General features: G+C 50.1%; 1 protein-coding gene across 3 annotated transcripts in view; it reads right to left on the bottom strand.

Moving 5' to 3' along the window:
* The window catches only part of LOC110499510 (zinc transporter ZIP9), a 29,082-nt gene extending 10,996 nt beyond the window's left edge, over positions 1–18,086 (bottom strand). The window contains exons 1-2 of one of the 3 annotated variants that reach the window (XM_036956418.1): positions 17,089–18,086; positions 15,747–15,852 (exon numbers count right to left, since the gene is read on the bottom strand). In XM_036956418.1, the coding sequence (XP_036812313.1) occupies positions 15,747–15,852; positions 17,089–17,184 (202 nt within the window). In that variant the 5' untranslated portion in view covers positions 17,185–18,086. The remainder of the gene's footprint in view (positions 1–15,746; positions 15,853–17,088) is intronic. The other 2 variants (XM_036956419.1, XM_036956420.1) reach the window with 2 other exon arrangements.
* Positions 18,087–18,473: the final 387 nt, after the last annotated feature.

The raw sequence follows: 18,473 nt of genomic DNA, 5'->3' as shown, positions 1-18,473 counted from the left end.
GTCTGAAAACATCTCCTCTCAGAAACAGTCTGAAAACACCTCTCAGAAACAGTCTGAAAACACCTCTCAGAAACAGTCTGAAAACATCTCAGAAACAGTCTGAAAACATCTCCTCTCAGAAACAGTCTGAAAACATCTCAGAAACAGTCTGAAAACACCTCAGAAACAGTCTGAAAACATCTCAGAAACAGTCTGAAAACACCTCTCAGAAACAGTCTGAAAACACCTCTCAGAAACAGTCTGAAAACATCTCAGAAACAGTCTGAAAACACCTCTCAGAACCAGTCTGAAAACATCTCTCAGAAACAGTCTGAAAACATCTCCTCTCAGAACCAGTCTGAAAACATCTCTCAGAAACAGTCTGAAAACATCTCAGAAACAGTCTGAAAACACCTCTCAGAAACAGTCTGAAAACACCTCTGAAACAGTCTGAAAACACCTCTCAGAAACAGTCTGAAAACATCTATCAGAAACAGTCTGAAAACACCTCAGAAACAGTCTGAAAACATCTCTCAGAAACAGTCTGAAAACACCTCAGAAACAGTCTGAAAACACCTCAGAAACAGTCTGAAAACATCTCAGAAACAGTCTGAAAAGGGACCAGAAATACAGCAGAACAGAATAATGTTGAAGACGCCTCCAACTAACATCAACATTTAGTTTGGCAGTAATAATTTGCCTTCTGTAAGTTTATGAAACATTGCCTTGTCATTCCGTTACCAAAAACCCACATATCTGTAAGATATTTTCTCATCTGACATTCTAGTTATTCAGCAGACGCTTTTATCCAGAGTAATTTACAGTTACTGTATTCATCTTAGCATATTATGTTCAGCTCATAGTGTCTCCTGTTACTGTCTTCCCTTCCACTGACTGTTATGTTCAGTTCATAGTGTCTCCTGTTTTACTGTCCTCTCTTCCACTGACTGTTATGTTCAGCTCATAGTGTCTCCTGTTACTGTCCTCCCTTCCACTGACTGTTATGTTCAGTTCATAGTGTCTCCTGTTTTACTGTCCTCTCTTCCACTGACTGTTATGTTCAGCTCATAACTCTTTGTCATCTGGTGGTCAAAGCAAGAGTGTAAAAACAGTCTGGACAACCCCTCCCTCTCCGTCTGGACAACCCCTCCCTCTCCGTCTGGACAACTCCTCCCTCTCAGTCTGGACAACCCCTCCCTCTCAGTCTGGACAACCCCTCCCTCTCAGTCTGGACAACTCCTCCCTCTCCCTCTAGTTAATAGAGCATGTCCTCTCCGTCTGGACAAACCCTCCCTCTCCATCTGGACAACCCCTCCCTCTCTCCCTCTAGTTAATAGAGCCTGTCCTCTCCGTCTGGACAACCCCTCCCTCTCCGTCTGGACAACCCCTCCCTCTCAGTCTGGACAACCCACCCCTCTCCCTCTAGTTAATAGAGCCTGTCCTCTCCGTCTGGACAACCCCTCCCTCTCGGTCTGGACAAACCCTCCCTCTCCGTCTGGACAAACCCTCCCTCTCAGTCTGGACAACCCCTCCCTCTCCGTCTGGACAACCCCTCCCTCTCCGTCTGGACAAACCCTCCCTCTCCGTCTGGACAACCCCCCCTCTCCGTCTGGACAACCCCTCCCTCTCCGTCTGGACAACAACTCCCTCTCCGTCTGGACAAACCCTCCCTCTCCGTTTGGACAACCCCTCCCTCTCCGTCTGGACAACCAATCCCTCTCCGTCTGGACAACCCCTCCCTCTCCGTCTGGACAACCCCTCCCTCTCCGTCTGGACAACCCCTCCCTCTCAGTCTGGACAACCCCTCCCTCTCCATCTGGGCAACCCCTCCCTCTCAGTCTGGACAACCCCTCCCTCTCAGTCTGAACAACCCCTCCCTCTCCGTCTGGACAACCCCTCCCTCTCCGTCTGGACAACCCCTCCCTCTCAGTCTGAACAACCCCTCACTCTCCGTCTGGACAACCCCTCCCTCTCCGTCTGGGCAACCCCTCCCTCTCCGTCTGGGCAACCCCTCCCTCTCCGTCTAGACAACCCCTCCCTCTCAGTCTGGACAACCCCTCCCTCTCAGTCTGGACAACCCCTCCCTCTCAGTCTGGACAACCCCTCCCTCTCAGTCTGGACAACCCCTCCCTCTCTGTCTGGACAACCCCTCCCTCTCCGTCTGGACAACCCCTCCCTCTCCGTCTGGACAACCCCTCCCTCTCCGTCTGGACAACCCCTCCCTCTCCGTCTGGACAACCCCTCCCTCTCCGTCTGGACAACCCCTCCCTCTCTCCCTCTAGTTAATAGAGCCTGTCCTCTCCGTCTGGACAACCCCTCCCTCTCCGTCTGGACAACCCCTCCCTCTCCGTCTGGACAAACCCTCCCTCTCCGTCTGGACAAACCCTCCCTCTCTCCCTCTAGTTAATAGAACCTGTCCTCTCCGTCTGGACAACCCCTCCCTCTCCGTCTGGACAACCCCTCCCTCTCAGTCTGGACAACTCCTCCCTCTCCCTCTAGTTAATAGAGCATGTCCTCTCCGTCTGGACAAACCCTCCCTCTCCATCTGGACAACCCCTCCCTCTCTCCCTCTAGTTAATAGAGCCGGTCCTCTCCGTCTGGACAACCCCTCCCTCTCCGTCTGGACAACCCCTCCCTCTCAGTCTGGACAACTCCTCCCTCTCCCTCTAGTTAATAGAGCATGTCCTCTCCGTCTGGACAACCCCTCCCTCTCGGTCTGGACAAACCCTCCCTCTCCGTCTGGACAACCCCTCCCTCTCCGTCTGGACAACCCCTCCCTCTCCGTCTGGACAACCCCTCCCTCTCCGTCTGGACAACCCCTCCCTCTCCGTCTGGACAACCCCTCCCTCTCCGTCTGGACAAACCCCCCTCTCCGTCTGGACAACCCCTCCCTCTCCGTCTGGACAACAACTCCCTCTCCGTCTGGACAACCCCTCCCTCTCCGTCTGGACAACCCCTCCCTCTCCGTCTGGACAACCAATCCCTCTCCGTCTGGACAACCCCTCCCTCTCCGTCTGGACAACCCCTCCCTCTCCGTCTGGACAACCCCTCCCTCTCCGTCTGGACAACCCCTCCCTCTCCGTCTGGGCAACCCCTCCCTCTCAGTCTGGACAACCCCTCCCTCTCAGTCTGGACAACCCCTCCCTCTCCGTCTGGACAACCCCTCCCTCTCCGTCTGGACAACCCCTCCCTCTCAGTCTGGACAACCCCTCCCTCTCAGTCTGGACAACCCCTCCCTCTCCGTCTGGACAACCCCTCCCTCTCCGTCTGGGCAACCCCTCCCTCTCCGTCTGGGCAACCCCTCCCTCTCAGTCTAGACAACCCCTCCCTCTCAGTCTGGACAACCCCTCCCTCTCAGTCTGGACAACCCCTCCCTCTCAGTCTGGACAACCCCTCCCTCTCCGTCTGGACAACCCCTCCCTCTCCGTCTGGACAACCCCTCCCTCTCCGTCTGGACAACCCCTCCCTCTCCGTCTGGACAACCCCTCCCTCTCTCCCTCTAGTTAATAGAGCCTGTCCTCTCCGTCTGGACAACCCCTCCCTCTCCGTCTGGACAACCCCTCCCTCTCCGTCTGGACAAACCCTCCCTCTCCGTCTGGACAAACCCTCCCTCTCTCCCTCTAGTTAATAGAACCTGTCCTCTCCGTCTGGACAACCCCTCCCTCTCAGTCTGGACAACTCCTCCCTCTCCCTCTAGTTAATAGAGCATGTCCTCTCCGTCTGGACAAACCCTCCCTCTCCATCTGGACAACCCCTCCCTCTCTCCCTCTAGTTAATAGAGCCGGTCCTCTCCGTCTGGACAACCCCTCCCTCTCCGTCTGGACAACCCCTCCCTCTCCGTCTGGACAACTCCTCCCTCTCCCTCTAGTTAATAGAGCATGTCCTCTCCGTCTGGACAAACCCTCCCTCTCCATCTGGACAACCCCTCCCTCTCTCCCTCTAGTTAATAGAGCCGGTCCTCTCCGTCTGGACAACCCCTCCCTCTCCGTCTGGACAACCCCTCCCTCTCGGTCTGGACAAACCCTCCCTCTCCGTCTGGACAAACCCTCCCTCTCAGTCTGGACAACCCCTCCCTCTCAGTCTGGACAACCCCTCCCTCTCAGTCTGGACAAACCTTCCCTCTCCGTCTGGACAAACCCTCCCTCTCAGTCTGGACAAACCCTCCCTCTCAGTCTGGACAACCCCTCCCTCTCCGTCTGGACAACCCCTCCCTCTCCGTCTGGACAACCCCTCCCTCTCTCCCTCTAGTTAATAGAGCCTGTCCTCTCCGTCTGGACAACCCCTCCCTCTCCGTCTGGACAACCCCTCCCTCTCTCCCTCTAGTTAATAGAGCCTGTCCTCTCCGTCTGGACAACCCCTCCCTCTCCGTCTGGACAACCCCTCCCTCTCAGTCTGGACAACCCCCCCCCCTCTCCCTCTAGTTAATAGAGCCTGTCCTGTCCGTCTGGACAACCCCTCCCTCTCGGTCTGGACAAACCCTCCCTCTCAGTCTGGACAAACCCTCCCTCTCAGTCTGGACAACCCCTCCCTCTCAGTCTGGACAACTCCTCCCTCTCAGTCTGGACAACCCCTCCCTCTCAGTCTGGACAAACCCTCCCTCTCAGTCTGGACAAACCCTCCCTCTCCGTCTGGACAAACCCTCCCTCTCCGTCTGGACAAACCCTCCCTCTCAGTCTGGACAACCCCTCCCTCTCAGTCTGGACAACCCCTCCCTCTCAGTCTGGACAACCCCTCCCTCTCAGTCTGGACAAACCCTCCCTCTCAGTCTGGACAAACCCCTCCCTCTCAGTCTGGACAAACCCTCCCTCTCAGTCTGGACAAACCCTCCCTCTCAGTCTTGACAAACCCTCCCTCTCCGTCTGGACAACCCCTCCCTCTCAGTCTGGACAACCCCTCCCTCTCCGTCTGGACAAACCCTCCCTCTCAGTCTGGACAAACCCTCCCTCTCCGTCTGGACAACCCCTCCCTCTCCGTCTGGACAACCCCCCTCTCTCCCTCTAGTTAATAGAGCCTGTCCTCTCCTGGCTCTTACTGACACCTACCCTCTTTACATTTACTGCAACCAGCATAATCAACCACTTTTTATTTTTAATTTAACATTTATTTAACTAGGCAAGTCAGTTAAGAACAAATTCTTATTTACATTGACGGCCTACCCCCGGCCAAACCCTCCCCTCCCCTAACCCGGACGACGCTGGGCCAATTGAGCGCAGCCCTATGGGACTGCCGATCATGGCCAGTTGTGATACAGCCTGGGATCGAACCAGGGTCTGTAGTGACACCTTTAGCACCGCGATGCAGTGCCTCAGACCGCTGTGACACTTAACACCGACTGACACGGGACGTCCACGGACATGGAAAAGTCCACCAGACCAAATCTGAACCAATCACAGACGTCTAGGTTTCATAACTTTGGACAGCACAGCATAGTACAGAAGTACAGTACAGAAAAGTACAGTACAGAAAAGTAGAGTACAGTAGAGGATAGTACAGAAAAGTACAGTACAGAAAAGTACAGTACAGTAGAGGATCGTACAGAAAAGTAGAGTACAGCAGAGTACAGTAGAGGATCATACAGAAAAGTAGAGTACAGTAAAGTAGAGTATAGTAGAGGATAGTACAGAAAAGTAGAGTACAGCAGAGTACAGTAGAGGATCGTACAGAAAAGTAGAATACAGAAAAGTAGAGTACAGAAAAGTAGAGTAAAGTAGAGTACAGTAGAGGATAGTACAGAAATGTAGAGGACAGAAAAGTAGAGTACAGTAAAGTAGAGTACAGAAATGTAGAGGACAGTAGAGTACAGTAGAGGATCGTACAGTAAAGTAGAGTACAGTAGAGGATCGTACAGTAGAGGATCGTACAGTAAAGGTAGAGTACAGTAAAGTAGAGTACAGAAATGTAGAGGACAGTAAAGTAGAGTACAGAAACAACAAACTGGGGCCCATCTTCCAGCAACAACAAACTGGGGCCCATCTTCCAGCAACAACAAACTGGGGCCCATCTTCCAGCAACAACAAACTGGGGCCCATCTTCCAGCAACAACAAACTGGGGCCCATCCTCCAGCAACAACAAACTGGGGCCCATCCTCCAGCAACAACAAACTGGGGCCCATCCTCCAGCAACAACAAACTGGGGCCCATCTTCCAGCAACAACAAACTGGGGCCCATCTTCCAGCAACAACAAACTGGAGCCCATCTTCCAGCAACAACAAACTGGAGCCCATCCTCCAGCAGCAACAAACTGGAGCCCATCTTCCAGCAACAACAAACTGGGGCCCATCTTCCAGCAACAACAAACTGGGGCCCATCTTCCAGCAACAACAAACTGGAGCCCATCTTCCAGCAACAACAAACTGGAGCCCATCCTCCAGCAGCAACAAACTGGAGCCCATCTTCCAGCAACAACAAACTGGAGCCCATCTTCCAGCAACAACAAACTGGAGCCCATCTTCCAGCAACAACAAACTGGGGCCCATCCTCCAGCAACAACAAACTGGGGCCCATCCTCCAGCAACAACAAACTGGGGCCCATCTTCCAGCAACAACAAACTGGGGCCCATCCTCCAGCAACAACAAACTGGGGCCCATCCTCCAGCAACAACAAACTGGGGCCCATCCTCCAGCAACAACAAACTGGGGCCCATCCTCCAGCAACAACAAACTGGAGCCCATCCTCCAGCAACAACAAACTGGAGCCCATCCTCCAGCAACAACAAACTGGGACCCATCCACCAGCAACAACAAACTGGGGCCCATCCTCCAGCAACAACAAACTGGAGCCCATCCTCCAGCAACAACAAACTGGAGCCCATCCTCCAGCAACAACAAACTGGGACCCATCCACCAGCAACAACAAACTGGGGCCCATCTTCCAGCAACAACAAACTGGGGCCCATCTTCCAGCAACAACAAACTGGGGCCCATCTTCCAGCAACAACAAACTGGGGCCCATCTTCCAGCAACAACAAACTGGGGCCCATCTTCCAGCAACAACAAACTGGGGCCCATCTTCCAGCAACAACAAACTGGGACCCATCCACCAGCAACAACAAACTGGGACCCATCCACCAGCAACAACAAACTGGGACCCATCCACCAGCAACAACAAACTGGGGCCCATCCACCAGCAACAACAAACTGGGGCCCATCCTCCAGCAACAACAAACTGGGGCCCATCCTCCAGCAACAACAAACTGGGGCCCATCCTCCAGCAACAACAAACTGGGGCCCATCTTCCAGCAACAACAAACTGGAGCCCATCCTCCAGCAGCAACAAACTGGAGCCCATCTTCCAGCAACAACAAACTGGGGCCCATCTTCCAGCAACAACAAACTGGGGCCCATCTTCCAGCAACAACAAACTGGAGCCCATCTTCCAGCAACAACAAACTGGAGCCCATCTTCCAGCAGCAACAAACTGGAGCCCATCTTCCAGCAACAACAAACTGGAGCCCATCTTCCAGCAACAACAAACTGGGGCCCATCCTCCAGCAACAACAAACTGGGGCCCATCCTCCAGCAACAACAAACTGGGGCCCATCCTCCAGCAACAACAAACTGGGGCCCATCTTCCAGCAACAACAAACTGGGGCCCATCCTCCAGCAACAACAAACTGGAGCCCATCCTCCAGCAACAACAAACTGGGGCCCATCCTCCAGCAACAACAAACTGGGGCCCATCCTCCAGCAACAACAAACTGGAGCCCATCCTCCAGCAACAACAAACTGGAGCCCATCCACCAGCAACAACAAACTGGGACCCATCCACCAGCAACAACAAACTGGGGCCCATCCTCCAGCAACAACAAACTGGGGCCCATCCTCCAGCAACAACAAACTGGGACCCATCCACCAGCAACAACAAACTGGGACCCATCCACCAGCAACAACAAACTGGGGCCCATCTTCCAGCAACAACAAACTGGGGCCCATCCTCCAGCAACAACAAACTGGAGCCCATCTTCCAGCAACAACAAACTGGGGCCCATCTTCCAGCAACAACAAACTGGGGCCCATCTTCCAGCAACAACAAACTGGGGCCCATCTTCCAGCAACAACAAACTGGAGCCCATCCTCCAGCAGCAACAAACTGGAGCCCATCCTCCAGCAGCAACAAACTGGAGCCCATCTTCCAGCAACAACAAACTGGGGCCCATCTTCCAGCAACAACAAACTGGGGCCCATCCTCCAGCAACAACAAACTGGGGCCCATCCTCCAGCAACAACAAACTGGGGCCCATCTTCCAGCAACAACAAACTGGGGCCCATCTTCCAGCAACAACAAACTGGAGCCCATCCTCCAGCAACAACAAACTGGGGCCCATCCTCCAGCAACAACAAACTGGGGCCCATCCTCCAGCAACAACAAACTGGAGCCCATCCTCCAGCAACAACAAACTGGAGCCCATCCACCAGCAACAACAAACTGGGACCCATCCACCAGCAACAACAAACTGGGGCCCATCTTCCAGCAACAACAAACTGGGGCCCATCCTCCAGCAACAACAAACTGGAGCCCATCCTCCAGCAACAACAAACTGGGACCCATCCACCAGCAACAACAAACTGGGGCCCATCTTCCAGCAACAACAAACTGGGGCCCATCTTCCAGCAACAACAAACTGGGGCCCATCTTCCAGCAACAACAAACTGGGGCCCATCTTCCAGCAACAACAAACTGGGGCCCATCTTCCAGCAACAACAAACTGGGGCCCATCTTCCAGCAACAACAAACTGGGGCCCATCTTCCAGCAACAACAAACTGGGACCCATCCACCAGCAACAACAAACTGGGGCCCATCATCCAGCAACAACAAACTGGGACCCATCCACCAGCAACAACAAACTGGGACCCATCCACCAGCAACAACAAACTGGGGCCCATCCTCCAGCAACAACAAACTGGAGCCCATCCTCCAGCAACAACAAACTGGGGCCCATCCTCCAGCAACAACAAACTGGGGCCCATCCTCCAGCAACAACAAACTGGAGCCCATCCTCCAGCAACAACAAACTGGAGCCCATCCTCCAGCAACAACAAACTGGGACCCATCCACCAGCAACAACAAACTGGGGCCCATCTTCCAGCAACAACAAACTGGGGCCCATCCTCCAGCAACAACAAACTGGGACCCATCCTCCAGCAACAACAAACTGGGACCCATCCACCAGCAACAACAAACTGGGGCCCATCTTCCAGCAACAACAAACTGGGGCCCATCCTCCAGCAACAACAAACTGGGGCCCATCCTCCAGCAACAACAAACTGGGACCCATCCACCAGCAACAACAAACTGGGACCCATCCACCAGCAACAACAAACTGGGGCCCATCTTCCAGCAACAACAAACTGGGGCCCATCTTCCAGCAACAACAAACTGGGGCCCATCTTCCAGCAACAACAAACTGGGGCCCATCTTCCAGCAACAACAAACTGGGGCCCATCTTCCAGCAACAACAAACTGGAGCCCATCTTCCAGCAACAACAAACTGGAGCCCATCCTCCAGCAACAACAAACTGGAGCCCATCCTCCAGCAACAACAAACTGGGGCCCATCCTCCAGCAACAACAAACTGGGGCCCATCCTCCAGCAACAACAAACTGGGGCCCATCCTCCAGCAACAACAAACTGGAGCCCAATCCTCCAGCAACAACAAACTGGAGCCCATCTTCCAGCAACAACAAACTGGGGCCCATCTTCCAGCAACAACAAACTGGGGCCCATCTTCCAGCAACAACAAACTGGGGCCCATCCTCCAGCAACAACAAACTGGGGCCCATCCTCCAGCAACAACAAACTGGGGCCCATCCTCCAGCAACAACAAACTGGGGCCCATCCTCCAGCAACAACAAACTGGAGCCCAATCCTCCAGCAACAACAAACTGGAGCCCACCTTCCAGCAACAACAAACTGGGGCCCATCCACCAGCAACAACAAACTGGGACCCATCCACCAGCAACAACAAACTGGAGCCCACCTTCCAGCAACAACAAACTGGGGCCCATCCTCCAGCAACAACAAACTGGGGCCCAATCCTCCAGCAACAACAAACTGGGGCCCATCCTCCAGCAACAACAAACTGGAGCCCAATCCTCCAGCAACAACAAACTGGAGCCCACCTTCCAGCAACAACAAACTGGAGCCCACCTTCCAGCAACAACAAACTGGGGCCCATCTTCCAGCAACAACAAACTGGGGCCCATCCTCCAGCAACAACAAACTGGGGCCCATCCTCCAGCAACAACAAACTGGGGCCCATCCTCCAGCAACAACAAACTGGAGCCCAATCCTCCAGCAACAACAAACTGGAGCCCACCTTCCAGCAACAACAAACTGGGGCCCACCTTCCAGCAACAACAAACTGGGGCCCATCCTCCAGCAACAACAAACTGGAGCCCATCCTCCAGCAACAACAAACTGGGGCCCATCCTCCAGCAACAACAAACTGGGGCCCATCCTCCAGCAACAACAAACTGGGGCCCATCCTCCAGCAACAACAAACTGGGGCCCATCCTCCAGCAACAACAAACTGGAGCCCAATCCTCCAGCAACAACAAACTGGAGCCCAATCCTCCAGCAACAACAAACTGGAGCCCACCTTCCAGCAACAACAAACTGGGGCCCATCTTCCAGCAACAACAAACTGGGGCCCATCTTCCAGCAACAACAAACTGGGGCCCATCCTCCAGCAACAACAAACTGGGGCCCATCCTCCAGCAACAACAAACTGGGGCCCATCCTCCAGCAACAACAAACTGGAGCCCAATCCTCCAGCAACAACAAACTGGAGCCCACCTTCCAGCAACAACAAACTGGGGCCCATCCTCCAGCAACAACAAACTGGGACCCATCCACCAGCAACAACAAACTGGGGCCCATCTTCCAGCAACAACAAACTGGGGCCCATCTTCCAGCAACAACAAACTGGGGCCCATCTTCCAGCAACAACAAACTGGGGCCCATCTTCCAGCAACAACAAACTGGAGCCCATCTTCCAGCAACAACAAACTGGGGCCCATCCTCCAGCAACAACAAACTGGGGCCCATCCTCCAGCAACAACAAACTGGGGCCCATCCTCCAGCAACAACAAACTGGAGCCCATCCTCCAGCAACAACAAACTGGGGCCCATCCTCCAGCAACAACAAACTGGGACCCATCCACCAGCAACAACAAACTGGAGCCCATCCTCCAGCAACAACAAACTGGAGCCCATCTTCCAGCAACAACAAACTGGGGCCCATCTTCCAGCAACAACAAACTGGGGCCCATCTTCCAGCAACAACAAACTGGAGCCCATCTTCCAGCAACAACAAACTGGGGCCCATCTTCCAGCAACAACAAACTGGAGCCCATCTTCCAGCAACAACAAACTGGGGCCCATCTTCCAGCAACAACAAACTGGGGCCCATCTTCCAGCAACAACAAACTGGGGCCCATCCTCCAGCAACAACAAACTGGGGCCCATCTTCCAGCAACAACAAACTGGGGCCCATCTTCCAGCAACAACAAACTGGAGCCCATCTTCCAGCAACAACAAAGTGGGGCCCATCTTCCAGCAACAACAAACTGGGGCCCATCTTCCAGCAACAACAAACTGGAGCCCATCTTCCAGCAACAACAAACTGGGGCCCATCTTCCAGCAACAACAAACTGGGGCCCATCCTCCAGCAACAACAAACTGGAGCCCAATCCTCCAGCAACAACAAACTGGGGCCCATCTTCCAGCAACAACAAACTGGAGCCCAATCCTCCAGCAACAACAAACTGGGGCCCATCTTCCAGCAACAACAAACTGGAGCCCAATCCTCCAGCAACAACAAACTGGGGCCCATCTTCCAGCAACAACAAACTGGGGCCCATCTTCCAGCAACAACAAACTGGGGCCCATCTTCCAGCAACAACAAACTGGAGCCCATCTTCCAGCAACAACAAACTGGAGCCCATCTTCCAGCAACAACAAACTGGGGCCCATCTTCCAGCAACAACAAACTGGAGCCCATCTTCCAGCAACAACAAACTGGGGCCCATCTTCCAGCAACAACAAACTGGAGCCCATCTTCCAGCAACAACAAACTGGGGCCCATCTTCCAGCAACAACAAACTGGAGCCCATCTTCCAGCAACAACAAACTGGGGCCCATCTTCCAGCAACAACAAACTGGGGCCCATCTTCCAGCAACAACAAACTGGAGCCCATCTTCCAGCAACAACAAACTGGGGCCCATCTTCCAGCAACAACAAACTGGGGCCCATCTTCCAGCAACAACAAACTGGAGCCCATCCTCCAGCAACAACCAACTGGAGCCCATCTTCCAGCAACAACAAACTGGGGCCCATCTTCCAGCAACAACAAACTGGGGCCCATCTTCCAGCAACAACAAACTGGAGCCCATCTTCCAGCAACAACAAACTGGGGCCCATCTTCCAGCAACAACAAACTGGGGCCCATCTTCCAGCAACAACAAACTGGAGCCCATCTTCCAGCAACAACAAACTGGGGCCCATCTTCCAGCAACAACAAACTGGGGCCCATCTTCCAGCAACAACAAACTGGAGCCCATCCTCCAGCAACAACCAACTGTTCTTGATGGAGAGAAATGTGCAGGTTTAAAACATATTTACTACAATTCAACACATTTTTTCATGGGGTGAAAAATAACATTTTACAGTTCTATAGCCACTTCAATTGTGTATTCATGTGATATTTGAGTGAGAACCAAAAATATGACAATAACATGTATGGGCTATAAAAACAGAAATAACAAAACGTTAGTTGACATGAGCTAGTTGATCTGGACATTTCTCACAAGTTATACATCTCTCTAAGGTCTGCAATGACAAGAGGAACCGATGATGTACTACCTAATTTAGATGTTACACCATTGTGCATTCTACTTTTAAAGTTTAAAGTCGGACTGAGTTCCTTTAAATGCCCGACTCTCGCGTGCCCCACAGAGCAGTAGAGTTCAGTACAGTACAGTAAAATAGCGTAGAGTACAGTATAATGTACTGTACTGAACATACAGTTGAAGTCGGAAGTTTACATACACTTAGGTTGGAGTCATTAAAACTCGTTTTTCAACCAATCCACAAATTTCTTGTTAACAAACTATAGTTTTGGCAAGTCGGTGAGGACATCTACTTTGTGCAATGACACAAGTCATTTTTCCAACAATTGTTTACAGACAGATTATTTCACTTATAATTCACTGTATCACAATTACAGTGGGTCAGAAGTTTACATACACTAAGTTGACTGTGCCTTTAAACAGCTTGGAAAATTCCAGAAAATGATGTCATGGCGTTAGAAGCTTCTGATAGGCTAATTGACATCATTTGAGTCAATTGGAGGTGTACCTGTGGATGTATTTCAAGGCCTACCTTCAAACTCAGTGCCTCTTCGCTTGACATCATGGGAAAATGAAAAGAAATCAGCCAAGACCTCAGAAAAATAATTGTAGGCCTCCACAAGTCTGGTTCATCCTTGGGAGCAATTTCCAAACGCCTGAAGGTACCACGTTCATCTGTACAAACAATAGTACGCAAGTATGAACACCATGGGACCACACAGCCGTCATACCGCTCAGGAAGGAGAAGCGTTCTGTCTCCTAGAGATGAACGTACTTTGGTGTGAAAAGTGCAAATCAATCCCAGAACAACAGCAAAGGACCCTGTGAAGATGCTGTAGGAAACAGGTACAAAAATATCTATATCCACAGTAGAACGAGTCCTATATCGACATAACCTGAAAGGCCGCTCAGCACGGAAGAAGCCACTGCTCCAAAACCGCCATAAAAAAGCCAGACTACGGCTTGAAACTGCACATGGGGACAAAGATTGTACTTTTTGGAGAAATGTCCTCTAGTCTGCTGAAACAAAAATAAAACTGTTTGGCCATAATGACCATCGTTATGTTTGGAGGAAAAAGGGGGAGGCTTGCAAGCTGAAGAACACCATCCCAACCGTGAAGCACGGGGGTGGCAGCATCATGTTGTGGGGGTGCATTGCTGCAGGAGAGACTGGTGCACTTCACAAAATAGATGGCATCATGAGGATGGAAAATTATGTGGATATATTGAAGCAACATCTCAAGACATAAGTCAGGAAGTTAAAGCTTGGTCACAAATGGGTCTTCCAAATGGACAATGACCCCAAGCATACTTCCAAAGTTGTGGCAAAATGGCTCAAGGACAACAAAGTCAAGGTATTGGAGTGGCCATCACAAAGCCCTGACCTCAATCCTATGGAAAATTTGTGGGCAGAACTGAAAAAGTGTGTGCGAGCAAGGAGGCCTACAAACCTGACTCAATTACACCAGCTCTGTCAGGAGGAATGGGCCAAAATTCACCCAACTTATTGTGGGAAGCTTGTGGAAGGCCAACTGAAACGTTTAACTCTAGTTAAACAACTTAAAGGCAATGCTACCAAATACTAATTGAGTGTATGTAAACTTCTGACCCACTTGGAATGTGACGAAAGAAATAAAAGCTGAAATAAATCATGCTCTCTACTATTATTCTGACATTTCACATTCTTAAAATAAAGTGGTGATCCTAACTGACCTAAGACAGGGATTTTTTACTAGGATTAAATGTCAGGAATTGTGAAAAACTGAGTTTAATTGTATTTGGCTAAGGTAGCTCTACTGTACTGTGCTGTCCAAATTTGTGAAACATAGACATCTATGATTGGTTCAGGTTTGGTCTGATCTAGACCAACCAAATGTGGTCTTGTTTGCAGCTCATTAGAATAACAGCCGGTGTTTAGAATAATAGCCAAACGTGGGAAGCAAGATGTGACATATTTCTACCTTCTTGTGTATCTATTTAGGATACATCAACATGAAGAGAATGACGTTATTAATGATCCATCTCTGTCTCGTACAGACAGAGAGGATGTCATTCTGTCCCTGGGTGTTCGTCCACTTCACTTACTGTAGTTCATTAACTAAAAGAGATGTTTTCAAAGTCAAGGTGTCATATCATCGCTGACACCCCAGTCTTTCTGCAGACATCTTTTGGATCTTCATTCAGAGCAGATGTTTAACAAAGATTTTGGGGGAAAAAGTGGTCGTATAAAAAAACTGAAGGAGATTTAAATGTCATTCTGAACAGCGCACAGTTCATTCAGTACATGTTTTTAATTAAATGTTTAGTGTAAATTGTCCAAAGTAGTTATTGTGCATAGAGTTGAATGGTTTGTTAAACATTGAAATCACTGGTTGTTGTTGTTTTTTTGTACATTTGAAAGTGAAAAACCTGAGTCAAAGCGTAATTCCGTTACCATGGCATCGCCCTGCCGTAACAGTACAGCTTCCTGTCTGCCCAAGCCGAGCTATAACCAAGGACCCTTAGATTAGGTCACCAAGTCGATTTTCATTTAAATGAGGTCACTTCATTGCCCATGTATCCTGAAGTACCCCCAGGCTCTGCGGCTTGGTCTGACGGTGAAGTGGGTTTAACCAGACACCAATTAAAAGGGCTGGGCAGGCTGAGGGAGCATTTGGCTTGAAGGTCCATTATAGATACAGTTGAAAAGACGCATCACTGAAATGATAAACAGTTTGGCGAGATAACCCTTAGAGGACTACAGACTACTTATAGCATCAATGTAGCTGCAATCGAGGGACTGTTTTGCCCGTACAAACTTAACAACAGCGATGTAGCCTACAGTGAGTTGTTGCTCCATCTGTCTGTTGAGGTCTTAGAGAAGTTGGAACCCCGGGTTGTTACTCCTGTTACATTATATGTCTGGTACCCCTCACCTCTCCATGACTCTTCCAGTAGTTCCACCCCTTCTGGGAGGACGATAGCTAGAGCTGTACCACAGAGCAGGCCTGCCCCGAATACACTAACAAACTGCAGCCTCTTCTGTTGGGAGAGAAAGGGACACACACACACATTATTCTACCTACACACCAACGGTTGATTGCTCTAGGAAGGAGAGGGGTAAATACATGTGTCACGGTATAAAACAGTGTTAAATTATGCATTATCAATATAATTTAAAATATATATATATATTTACACAAAGTCAAGAATTCAAAACTGGTTACAGAGAAAAAACGTGTCTGTCTGGTTCCAAAGGTCATTTCCTCTCCTCTATTACGGTAACAACAAGAGCTCAAACTGTACCAATCACACCCTTGGCAAATATCGAACCTTCCTCAGTGCCCCATTGTAACTTCTGATGGTGATACATTTAGAATTAAATTTGTATATATTGAATGGAGGAGGGGGGGGTACAGTAGCTATTTATTGAATGTAGGAGGGGGGGGTACAGTAGCTATTTATTGAATGAAGGAGAGGGGGGGGGGTACAGTAGTTATTTATTGAAAGAAGGAGGGGGGGGGGGGTACAGTAGCTATTTATTGAATGTAGGAGGGGGGGGGGTTCAGTAGCTATTTATTGAATGAAGGAGGGTGGGGGGGGGGGGGGTACAGTAGCTATATATGGAATGAAGGGGGGGGGGGTACAGTAGCTATTTATTGAATGAAGGAGGGGGGGGGTACAGTAGCTATTTATTGAATGAAGGAGGGGGGGAGTACAGTAGCTATCTATGGAATGAAGGAGGGGGGGGGTACAGTAGCTATTTATTGAATGAAGGAGGGGGGGGGGGGGTACAGTAGTTATTTATTGAATGAAGGAGGGGGGGGGGGGGTACAGTAGCTATTTATTGAATGTAGGAGGGGGGGGGGTACAGTAGCTATTTATTGAATGTAGGAGGGGGGGGGGGGGGTACAGTAGCTATATATTGAATGAAGGGGGGGGCACAGTAGCTATATATGGAATGAAGGGGGGGTACAGTAGCTATATATGGAATGAAGGGGGGGTACAGTAGCTATATATGGAATGAAGGGGGGGTACAGTAGCTATATATGGAATGAAGGGGTAGGTTGGGGGGGGGGGGGGGGGGGGTAGCTATTTATTGAATGATCACAAAATATAGTATGGAGTGGATTCCATAGCAGGGACCAGTATGAGACAGGTCTGAAAAAACATTGACATGTTTGGCATCGGGAGAAGAGACCACAAAGGAAGGTACGGCGCAAGTTACAGACAGGAGGGGAACGGAGGGAATACAAGGTTAAGAATTCAATGACTTACCTCAGAAAGTTTCATCAGAAGTGGAATCAAACCTAATAGAAAGCATCCCAAAAACATCGCAACGGATATTAAAAGAATCGCTATTGCCTCATCCATGGCTATAGATCTTAATTTATGCACGATATTAAGAATGTCAGTTGTTTTTTTTATCCTCTCTACTATTTAAAATACACCTTTATCTGTACTGAAAATCCGTTTTTAAAAACTATTGGAAAAAGCCCTGATCACAAGCGAGACGCGCGTACATGACATTCTCCACGCTTCCACGTCGCCCGGTTTTCTGTCGTAACCGCCCTTCCCAAAACAACGCCTGGCGGTACAAAACACCAACTGCAGAACAAGTAGAAAACCACCGTCGACTCCCTGAACTTGTGACCGTCGCGGGGTGATTTGTATGAACTAGTTTCCTCTCCTGAACCTTCATCTGTACTGATGTGAAAATCCTGGATAAAAGGACATCAGTATAATGCGTTGGGAATATATGCTACTTGTTCGGGAGTTTTTTCCCCTTCACTTCAGTGCAGAAGGAGACAAGACAGCACTAAAACTATTTAAACGGCCTCATCCCAACATGTCTGCTGAGGGCCTTCTGGGACAGTCATGTGGTTGATTCTTCACGTCGTAGACTTGTAAAGGATAGCAATATGAACATTGAACTGAATAAAAACACAAGGACCAATCCTCACAAAAGTTCTGGAAAATCAATGTGTTAAAAGTTTTTATGAACTCATTTCGGCTCATTGTGAAACTCTGCGGAAATGTAAATTTAGAAATCACTCACAGGGACGAAACAACTGTAACCAACAGCTCAACAATAAGACAGACTGATTAAATACGGATTTTATTGTTCAAAGACCTGGAGGAAATATACAGACCAATCTGTTCGACAGACAGCCCTTTGAGGAATAGAGGAGAAATAATACCTCCCAAATGCTATTACATTAAGTGCACTACTTTAGACCAAGACCCATACGGCCCATAGGGCGCTGGTCTAAAGTAGTGAACTATATAGGGAATAGGGCCCTGGTCTAAAGTAGTGCACTATATAGGGAATAGGGCTCTGGTCTAAAGTAGTGCACTATATAGGGAATAGGGCTCTGGTCTAAAGTAGTGCACTATATAGGGAATAGGGCTCTGGTCTAAAGTAGTGAACTATATAGGGAATAGGGCCCTGGTCTAAAGTAGTCCACTATATAGGGAATAGGGCTCTGGTCTAAAGTAGTGCACTATATAGGGAATAGGGCTCTGGTCTAAAGTAGTGCACTATATAGGGAATAGGGCCCTGGTCTAAAGTAGTCCACTATATAGGGAATAGGGCTCTGGTCTAAAGTAGTGCACTATATAGGGAATAGGGCTCTGGTCTAAAGTAGTGCACTATATAGGGA

Source organism: Oncorhynchus mykiss, chromosome 20 (genome assembly GCF_013265735.2).
Source record: "Oncorhynchus mykiss isolate Arlee chromosome 20, USDA_OmykA_1.1, whole genome shotgun sequence".
Lineage (NCBI taxonomy): Eukaryota > Metazoa > Chordata > Actinopteri > Salmoniformes > Salmonidae > Oncorhynchus > Oncorhynchus mykiss.
Note: the sequence above shows the minus strand (reverse complement) of the source record. Positions and strands in the feature narration are given on the sequence as shown.